The 9,831-nt window shown below is 35.9% G+C and overlaps 2 protein-coding genes and 1 long non-coding RNA gene across 12 annotated transcripts; 1 reads left to right on the plus strand and 2 right to left on the minus strand.

Annotated features, from left to right (window-relative positions):
* Positions 1 to 338: 338 nt before the first annotated feature.
* LOC136068040 (uncharacterized) lies at positions 339 to 2,726 on the minus strand. Its single transcript, XR_010629428.1, has 2 exons — positions 2,493 to 2,726; positions 339 to 808 (listed from the first exon to the last, which is right to left on the minus strand). It is a non-coding gene; the product is annotated as an uncharacterized LOC136068040 (long non-coding RNA).
* Positions 352 to 4,076, plus strand: LOC112027554 (non-functional NADPH-dependent codeinone reductase 2). The gene is made up of 4 exons (XM_065774659.1): positions 352 to 783; positions 2,821 to 3,070; positions 3,173 to 3,352; positions 3,621 to 4,076. The coding sequence occupies exons 1-4, from the start codon at positions 443 to 445 to the stop codon at positions 3,843 to 3,845; spliced, it is 996 nt and encodes a 331-aa protein (XP_065630731.1). The 5' UTR covers positions 352 to 442; the 3' UTR covers positions 3,846 to 4,076.
* Positions 4,077 to 5,601: 1,525 nt separating this feature from the next.
* Positions 5,602 to 9,831, minus strand: LOC112030123 (uncharacterized). 10 transcript variants are annotated; one of them, XR_010629437.1, is made up of 5 exons: positions 9,591 to 9,831; positions 8,144 to 8,315; positions 7,930 to 8,028; positions 6,264 to 6,870; positions 5,602 to 6,051 (listed from the first exon to the last, which is right to left on the minus strand). XR_010629437.1 is itself a non-coding variant. In XM_024062808.2 (2 exons), the coding sequence occupies exon 1, from the start codon at positions 9,750 to 9,752 to the stop codon at positions 9,603 to 9,605; it is 150 nt and encodes a 49-aa protein (XP_023918576.2). In that variant the 5' UTR covers positions 9,753 to 9,829; the 3' UTR covers positions 7,862 to 8,028; positions 9,591 to 9,602. The 10 variants fall into 10 exon arrangements, 2 of the variants coding, with proteins under 2 accessions (XP_023918576.2, XP_065630744.1); XR_010629434.1 differs by having other exon boundaries at positions 8,144 to 8,255; positions 9,591 to 9,830; XR_010629435.1 differs by having other exon boundaries at positions 8,144 to 8,293; positions 9,591 to 9,830.

Raw genomic sequence — 9,831 nt, forward strand, 5'->3', positions numbered from 1 at the left:
TACATATAATTTGTTGTAAAAATATTATAAAAATAATTTACAACAAATTTTAGTTAACAATACATTATTATTATTATTAAGTAGTTTTTTATTGAATAAATATTATTAAATAGTTGATTTAATAATAAAATAAACTCTTTTATATATATTTGTTATTTTTAATAATTTACAACACAGATGACTATTTTTATAAGTATTAGTTAAACACTTAATTTTTTCAAAAGATGTCTTTTAACAACTTTTTACCAAATACTCAATTTAAAAAAAAAGTTCAATTTTATATCACACTTTTCGAAACACCTACTAAAAAAACAGTTGAACCAAACTTATCCTCTATCAATATAAATATAGAATATAAGATTAATAATAGGTAAGAGTAGCCCAAAGTAGCTAACATTCAAGGTTCAACGCATTCTCAGTTTCTCTCTCACTCTCACCACACATGGCTACTACTACGCTAAATTCAGTTACGAAAATCCCAAAATTGGAGCTGAGCTCCTCCTCCGGGCCGGTGTCCATGCCCGTGATTGGCTTCGGCACGGCGGCTGACAACAACGACGGTGCCACCTTGATATCAGCTGTGCTGGAGGCGATCAAGCTTGGTTACAGACACTTTGATACCGCTTCAGCATATGGGTCGGAACAGGCTTTAGGAGAAGCTATTGCTGAAGCACTTAGACTTGGTCTTATTTCCTCTCGGGATGAGCTCTTCGTTACTACCAAGCTTTGGCCTAGTGAAGCTCATGCTCATCTGGTCCTTCCTTCCTTACAGGAATCGCTTCGGTGAGTCTTGTCTTGTCTTATCAACCTGAACCAAAGCACACTGCCTTAAATTAGAGTATTTCCGTCCAGACTTCTAAAAAAATTTAGTATTTATCACTTACATCAAAAATCCTATTTTTTTAACAATTTTTTTTTTTTTTATTATTTCTCACTCTCCCTCTGTCACTCTCTCCCACTGTCTCTCCATCTTTCTCAACCCCGGTCTAGAAGCTTCTCCCTCCCTCTGATATTTGCTCTCAAAACCTCCATGGCCTGGGCTTTTCAAACTCGTCACCGATAAACCACGGCCACGGCCACGGCCACGGCCACGGCCACAGCCACAGCCACCACCACCAACCACAACCTCAACCCCCAACCACCAAAAAAAAAAAAACAAACCACAGCACAAACCGCAGCGAAAACCCACCACAAAACCGCCGCAAAACCCACCACCCCAGCAACCCCGATCTTCAACCCACTGCCTCAACCAACTCAACCCACGGTCTTAACCAACCCCAACCACTGTTGGACCCAGACCCACTTGCAGTCATCGAGACCCATCAGACCCACTAGAGGGAGAATCTGAGAAAGAGAGATGAGAGAGAACGAGAATGAGAGAGTGATATTGCGGTGTCAAAAATGAGAGTAGAAAAAATGATAAGAACGACAAGTGACGAGTTTTATTATTCTACTAAAATATTAGTTAGAAAATTTTTTTAAACAGAAATTAATTATTGATTTAGTAATTTTAAATATATGAAAGTTTCTTTTTAGTAGAATCGTGAATTACATTACTTGTTCAGAGGACTTTATAATTAGCAGAATTGTAAATTTTTTAACATATACAATATTTGATGGAGCAGATTTTTGGGTTAAAAATGCTTTAAAAAAAAAAAAAAAAAAAGAGCAGATCTTTTAGCATATGCAATCCTTAATGGAAATGCTGTGATCAAGCAAAACATACCTACTTTTATGTTTAGAATCTGTACCTGGTGGGACCCTAGTAAACAAATGGGAAGAACTTTATATTTGGTGTTTATAGCAAAGATTCTTTTGGCCTTTTAGGTCCTCTTTTTGATTAATTAGCATTTATATTATCCATCTCATGTTCGTAATTTTGTTTCCTTTATTCATTTGGATTTTTTTTTAATAATTTGAGATTTTTTTTTTGGTTGAGAAAGTTGAGAATTTTATTCATGTGGATTGGTTTCAACATTTTTGAATGTTTACCAAGAAGCAAAGAATTTGCACGGACATGTTTGTCCATGTTTTCCTGTCCTTTAGTCAGTACAGGTGTACAAAACAGAAAATGTGTATGCCAACCAGATGACATTTAAAGCAAGACTATCTTCAAGTGCAACTTGTCCATTCACTTTGAGATATGTAAACATCTAAAACACTTGCCACAAAATTTTCTACTTTGCTGAATGAAAAAATGAAAAGAAAAAAGGTACTATTTTCATGTATCTATAAAATCTGTTGAAAAGAAAGTTGGAACGGTCAGAATTCAATCATACATTTTAAGTAGAGAGATTAACTTCCTTTTCTGGTGTAACATTTATGAAACTTCCAATTGGGAAATTGCAAACTTAGTCTTGGCCATGGTCAAAGATTAAAATATTTTGGGGACTTTATGATTGACATGAACCTCTTTTATGGTATCACAACTGCATCATTAACTTTCCAGGAATAATTTACAATCATATATGGAAAATCAACTAATTAAATACCTGTTCAAGCAAATCATGTTTTTGAATGACTAATTTGTATAGGACTCTTCAGCTGGAATACCTAGACCTCTATCTGATCCACTGGCCCATCGCTGCTACTCCTGGAAAGAGGGCCCCTTTATCCCCTTTTGATAAACAGGAACTTATGCCAATGGACTTCAAGTCTGTGTGGGCAGCCATGGAAGAGTGCCAGAGACTTGGCCTTACCAAGTCCATTGGAGTCAGCAACTTCTCTTGTAAGAAGAATAATTTACAATCATATATGGAAAATCAACTAATTAAATACCTGTTCAAGCAAATCATGTTTTTGAATGACTAATTTGTATAGGACTCTTCAGCTGGAATACCTAGACCTCTATCTGATCCACTGGCCCATCGCTGCTACTCCTGGAAAGAGGGCCCCTTTATCCCCTTTTGATAAACAGGAACTTATGCCAATGGACTTCAAGTCTGTGTGGGCAGCCATGGAAGAGTGCCAGAGACTTGGCCTTACCAAGTCCATTGGAGTCAGCAACTTCTCTTGTAAGAAGCTTGAAAACTTGCTCTCCTTTGCTTCTATCCCACCTTCAGTGGATCAAGTGAGTCATTGCTGCAACTTAAAAATTCTAGACAATGATTTGCACAAATTTAATTTGGCCTATAGATAAACAATGATGATTAGGATATGATCGTTTGTATAGGTGGAGATGAACCCAGTTTGGCCACAGAAGAAGCTGACAGAGTTTTGCAAGGCAAATGGTATCATTGTCGCTGCTTTCTCCCCTTTGGGAGCAAAAGGGGTTAGTTGGGGCACCAACGACGTTATGGACAATGAAGTGCTCAAAGAGATTGCGAAAACTCACGGAAAGACTGTTGCTCAGGTTCTACTATGTAGTTTTAAAGATTGCAGAGGGTCAAATTTCATATACAAAAGACTGATTTGGTGTATGTATTATGGAAAAAAACACAAAACACTATACGTATTGGAGAGAAAACAAATACAAAGAAAGTTCAAAAACAGATCATATGTTATGGACATAATTTCACCTAGACACCCAATTATATATACAGAAACCATTGCTATATATACATGTGTGTGCATGTCCCAATATGTTCAACTAACGTTATGATTGTTTGGTTCATTGGCAGGTTTGTCTCAGATGGATTTATGAACAAGGGGCGGTTCCTATAGTCAAGAGCTACAACAAGGAGAGGTTGAAGGAGAATCTGCAGATATTTGATTGGGAACTATCGGAGGATGACTATGACAAGATTGGTCAAATCAAGCAGCACCGAATGATGCCTAAAGAGGATTTTGTTTCCGCTCATGGACCGTACAAGTCCGTTGAAGAGCTGTGGGATGGAGAGCTTTAACGTACTTGTAGCCATTGCAGGCACATGTTTAATGTATATTTTAATAAGAGTGAAACGGGTCGGGTTAGTGCATTGAATTGAATCTACCATGTTTCCTTATTGTTAATCACCTGTAAGATAGTTCGCTAGTTGCAATATGCTTTAATAAGATCTTATTGTTGATCATCTGTAAGACAGTTCGCTAGTTGCTATATGCTTTAATAAGATGAAATGATGTGAGAGTTTGAGTAAGCTTTGATAAAGTGGCAAAGAGCCCTTTGAGCCTTAATTTGAGTTGGCCTTTGCAAGTCAACTGGGTTTTAGATTTGCTAGTTGGTTATAAGATTTGTTGATATTTGGTGTTCCTTGCAGTCAACTGGGTTTTGGATTTGCTAGTTGGTTTTGAGATTTGTTGATATTTTGGTGTTGGATTTGAGACTCCTTATCCTTGAGTAATTAATATAACATATATAAACAGATTTAACCCAAAAAACTTAAGCCCAATAAGTATAAGCTCAATTATGTTATAATAACCGCTTATTGTTATAATCATTATTCAATGTGGAACTTCACTACACATCTATACCCAACAATCTTCCCTTCACGTGTGAGTCTCTGTCTCTCTTTAAGCCATTAACAAGTCTTATGTCTTTTATCCATGGAAACCTCACACTTTATCGTTGTCTAGCACTATTGACAAATACTCTTTTGTTGGACCTTTTTCCAAGATCGTTTATGTAGGCTTTTATGGACTTGCCTTGTGCGAAATATCGTCCCCACTCCAAATGAGAAAGTGGCTCGTCCCAACTCCATTTGCAAAAGGGAGCTAAGTACACACATTCCGTTCCGCTCCAATTGCAAAAAGAATCTTAATAACCTTGTCACCTTTTGCCCCACACCACCATGTGCTCTAATACCACTTGTTGGGGAGATATACAAATTGGAGAGACTAGAGACACACATGACCCAAAAGGCTTAAACCCTATGAGAATGAGCTCAACTATGTTAGATTAACTACTTATTCTTCTTATTATTATTCAATGTAGGTCTCCATTCACACATGTACAGCAAACATATATGGGTTTGATGTGAATTTGCTGTAGTTGATATGAATTTTTACAATGATTGTGGAAGTGGAATGGAAAAGAAAGAGGTGAAAAAAAATATTTGAGTGGAAAAAATAATATTTTAATAAAATAGGAATAGAGTATTGAAACTGATGCATTTGTTGTAAAAATGCATTAGCTAAAGTAATAAAGTTTTTTGGGTTAATTTAGCTATCAAGGACTTACCAATAACAAGCCCTTGCACATAATTATCTTTTCATCTGATCCGTCTCCTTGCAACTTACAGAATCATCTATCCTTGTATTTTATTTTGGTGATGTCTTTTGATGAGAGGACTTACCAATAATAGCCTTCTTCACCTTGGAATTGAATGCTTGACCTTTGAGCCAACTCCCGACAGGATATTAAATTATGCACAACCTTAGCATCTATATCTTTAGAGCATCTCTAGTGGTTTGGGCATCCGGCTCTAGTAGCTAAAATTTGAAGAATGAGGTGCACTGTAGATGCTCTAACAACTTCGGCAAACATGTATTTTTTTTTTTGGCTAATGAACAGTAACCCATCAAGTCTGATGGGCTACTGTTCATTCTTCAAATACATTTTTTTTATTATAATAATGATGTGCTGTATAAAAAAATGTTAGAAGATGTGTAGTTGTTAAAAAAAAAATAATGAATAAAAAAAAAATATTTAAATGAAATAGAGAATGAGATAGAGAATCTGTTAGAAGTGTATTTAAAAAAGTGGATAGACAAAAGTTAAATGTCACTGTTCATTAGCTAAACAGTACAAAAATTTGGCTATTCTGCTGGAGATGCTCTTAGAGGCTTCTACCATGACCTGAGCATCATAGCCTGGGTCTGTCCTTTTGTGTTCATCTCCTTCGTCTTAATCTGTTTTGGCTCCATCAATTGAGGTTTCTTTTTCTTGACTTTGAATTTCTTCTTTGTTAGGCACTGGTTCTCTCTCCTTAGTTAAGTCTTTAGCTCCTTTGCCAATTTTTCTTTGTTGGTTCTTTGCATGAGGCAGATAATGAAATCCATTGATGTAGACTTCCCAGTTAATTTTTCAACCTAATCATCGATACTTTTTTCTCCTTCACATTCAACCCCTCTCACTTCTTCATGCCTCTGTAGCTTTTCCAGATCTTGTATCTTCTAGTGGATAGTAAAAAAAAGAAAAAAAAAATTAAAACTATAATCAATTATAATAATAGTTCAAAGTTTTTACCAAACAATAACGATTATAATCCTATAGTTTTTTATGGAAACATTATAATCCTATAATTTTTCTTTTCGAATTAAACCCCAGAAATATAATTGAACTATAAATCAAAGTTTACAATGGTAAGAAGGAAAAGAGCACAAACCGCTCAATTACATTTCTTTTGGATGCACATGAAAGAGACCTTTTGAAAGCCCATGAGTAGAGATTGAATCAACCAGCAGACCCAGTTTGGAGAAACATGGCGCCACAGCTGTAAGAAAAAGGTAAAACAGCCTATTATCACAGTCAACTTTCAGTGCCCAAAAACCCATATCTTTGCAGTAGAGGAGATCTTCAAGTAGTGCATAACAATATAACATGCTTATGGAGGGAGCAATCACAGTTGTAATGGTTCCACTATTGCTACCAACACTTGTCTAGCTGCATCACGGGTCACAGCTTCAATTCCTCCTAATAGTTTCAATTTGGTAGAGACATTGGCCAAACTAAACTTACATATCAGTCTGCTAGAGAGGATGTGACCATTTTGGAAGCCAGAAGGCCCAGAACAACATTGTGATTCTGCGTAGTTCTGATCTCATGAAATTGTAATTTTGCCATCTTCGCTTTGCTGCACCAAGACTCCAAATTGCTGTGCGTATCACCCAGCCTCCATGCATTGCATAGGATCGAGTAGAGATTTCAATGTCAGGCGATTAAAACTTTGTCATGGCAATCTTCACAGAAATCCATCTAGCCTTGGGCTGTTCCTGTAGTTGATGTAATAGTAAGGTACTTCTGTTCCAGACCCCTTAGACATGAATGAATATCAGTCTCTACATCCATGGCACAAAATACACATAACTCTTAGAGATGAACTCCTCTCTTAAACAGAGTTGTTTAAGTGGACAAGATTCCATTACACATTCTCCATATGAAGTTGACTTTCGGTTGCATTTGTAGAGACTAGAGTGAATTCCAAAAGGAGCGAAGGGTTGTTGCATTGGCTGACATGTTGAGCTAGACATGATAAGTGGTCGGGGTCAATAACCATCGGCCTTGCCAACAGTCTGCCTACGGGCAAAACTATTTCCTCACCCAAATCTACCACATGCTTGGGTAACAATTTTTGGTTGGATATCAACACTTGTACATGGGACCACCATTTGTAACTTACTGAAAAACTTGATTTTGGTGCACCAATCAAAAGTTGTCACTTAAGTATGTTTGGATTTTGGCACGTAAATGGGTGTCTATAGAGTTTTCCATCTTGACAAACTTGCATGCTATCCCCATTGCCAATACCCTAACGTGTTCCCACAATATATCAAAAATAACATGTCTTGCCTATGCAATACTATGCAAAGTGTAAGATGATTGGGTGGGCATTGGGGCTTCTAGGAATGATATGTAAGAAAAAAACCTTAGCCTTCAGTACTCGGAATTATAATGATCGTGTATTGTGGATTAGAAGCCAACCTTGCTTGGCTAACAAAGCTAGATTGCCATACTCCAGCTCTCTAAAACCCATTCATGAAGATGAAGGTGAATTTGGATATTGAAGGGGGAGAAAATAAATATCTTGAAACTGAATTAAGGGGCTTCCTTGGGTGAGAATATAATTTTGGGGTCTTTTTGTATGAGAGGCCATGGGAGGCTTTAGGCCTAAGCCTAGTGCCAGCCCTGCTACAAGCTACCGTATACAAATTTGTAAGCCAAAATGTTCAAAATTGAAAAAAAAAAATGCTGAAAAAAGTCTAGTAAAGATCAAAATTGCCAGATTTTATTGCTCAATAGTGGGAAAAATGCTACATTCTTTGAGTACATACAGGCGAAGGGAAACATAGCGTCACTCCCATAATAGTTAGAAGTTCCACAAGAAACAAGAAACTACATTTTCAAACTTCCTTCTGTACTTCCAGGAACACCTAAAAATATTAATTCAATACACAAGTTATTATATCCATATTAGTATGTGGAAAGCACTAAAATGACAGTATAACAAGTAAAAACCTGAAAAGAGTGTAGTAAAAAGAAAATTACATTCCCATTCAACTTAAAGCCTGTTGTGCCACAAAAGTGTTCTGGTTGGTAATAAATCTTTCCATCTCAGTGTTGTTTGAGATGCTTGGATGAATAATGCTGTTACTTGTTTCTGTTTGATGAAATCATGTATTTATCAAAAAACTTAGTCTGTTCAAAAATGCATTTTTCACTGTAATACAGATACATTATATGTCACATCCTTGTAGTAAGTAGTAATTGAATGTAAACTTTTCGCAATGATTTATAACAAAACAGACGACCACAAAGCTACAAGAGCAAATTGTAATTAAAATATAAAATTGGCCAACTGCAAAGGGATATCTAATTAGTGCTAATCATTGAATCAGTAACAATTAATTTCCTGTAAACCTGTTTACAATCAACATACTACAAATTTTAGTCTGAAACAACCAACGTAGACCATGAGATTAATAAACTTATATTCTGCTTGCATATTCATCTTGTAGATTCTAATACAAGAATGAAAATCCATCTTTGGATTTTCAACGTATGCGTTTCATGGCACTAGTTTGGGCACCCCAAGTCCCAGACATATTAGCAACCATTGCACTTAGAGAACTCGAAGTTGTTTTGACCGAGACTGCACTTGACATATTATTCTTGCAATATATTAAATGTTGGACAATGTTGTTTCTAAGCAACCTGTTCACAAGTCAAAATTATATGAGCTATTATCCTTGTCTTATGTACTATAATGTGTTTGTTTTGCAAAATTTAGCACTAGTTACAATAAAAACAAACTTCTTTCTTATTATATATATATATATATATTATTTTTATTTTTTTGATAATTCAATAATTACAATGAGGATGAGGGATCTGAACACAAAGAAGTACCAATTGAACTTAAGATTTAAAAGGAAGAGATATACTATCATATTATCAGATCAACAAGTATTTAATAAGTTCGGGATTTACCAAAACAGAGAACTGGTCTAAATAGTACAGAAATCTAAAACCCATAAAAGCTTAAAATAACTTCTAATCTATATAAAAAAAATCTAATATAGAAAAATATCTTTTTTGTACTAATGAATTTTGCTCATATTGAGGATTACATGTCTAGCTAGCATGCCATCCAGAGCAATTTGTTCTTCTTCAGCTACACCTCCATCAACCACACAATGGAAGCTTCATCTGAGAAGATCTCAAGTGATAGTTAGTTCCTCAGTTGTTGGATTAATGAGCATTTCAATGTTCATTGGGTCCTTTATATACAAATTGCCGTATAATGAATTAGCAAGGCCTAATAACATTATTGTCATAGCATTTTGTGAGCCTAATTGGAAATCAAGCGTCCTCTAATTAATGGCTACAGAAAAAGCAATATGTCTTGTTGGGTTTAGGAGATATTGATGTCGATGGTAAATCACTATATTCTCTCTCATTAGTGATAGTAATACCAAAAAAGACTAGTAAATACCTTGAAATGGAATTAAAAGACTTCCTTGGCGTTGTGGAAGAAAGCAGCAGAGCAAAGAATGGAGGCAATAAAGGCAAAAATTCCGAGACCAATCATCAAAGAGAAACCAGCTACTACTAAGTCTAGTACACACTGCACACATAAACTCATCATCATCATCATGTTTTGAATCAAAAACTCGGATCTCTCTCTCTCTCTCGGAGAGAATCCAAGACAAGGCAAGAGCGGCGAAAGGAAACAA

The sequence above is a fragment of the Quercus suber genome, unplaced genomic scaffold, assembly GCF_002906115.3.
Source record: "Quercus suber isolate HL8 unplaced genomic scaffold, Cork oak 2.0 scaffold_7, whole genome shotgun sequence".
In the NCBI taxonomy this organism is placed as follows: domain Eukaryota; kingdom Viridiplantae; phylum Streptophyta; class Magnoliopsida; order Fagales; family Fagaceae; genus Quercus; species Quercus suber.

Excerpts from the sequence above, each read along its gene's own strand:
- LOC112027554 (XM_065774659.1), top strand. The coding sequence starts at position 443 with ATGGCTACTACTACGCTAAATTCAGTTACGAAAATCCCAAAATTGGAG. Across the intron at positions 784-2,820 it reads TCCTTACAGGAATCGCTTCG|GACTCTTCAGCTGGAATACC; the intron begins GTGAGTCTTGTC and ends TAATTTGTATAG. Across the intron at positions 3,071-3,172 it reads TCCCACCTTCAGTGGATCAA|GTGGAGATGAACCCAGTTTG; the intron begins GTGAGTCATTGC and ends TCGTTTGTATAG.
- LOC112030123 (XM_024062808.2), bottom strand. The coding sequence starts at position 9,752 with ATGATGATGATGATGAGTTTATGTGTGCAGTGTGTACTAGACTTAGTA.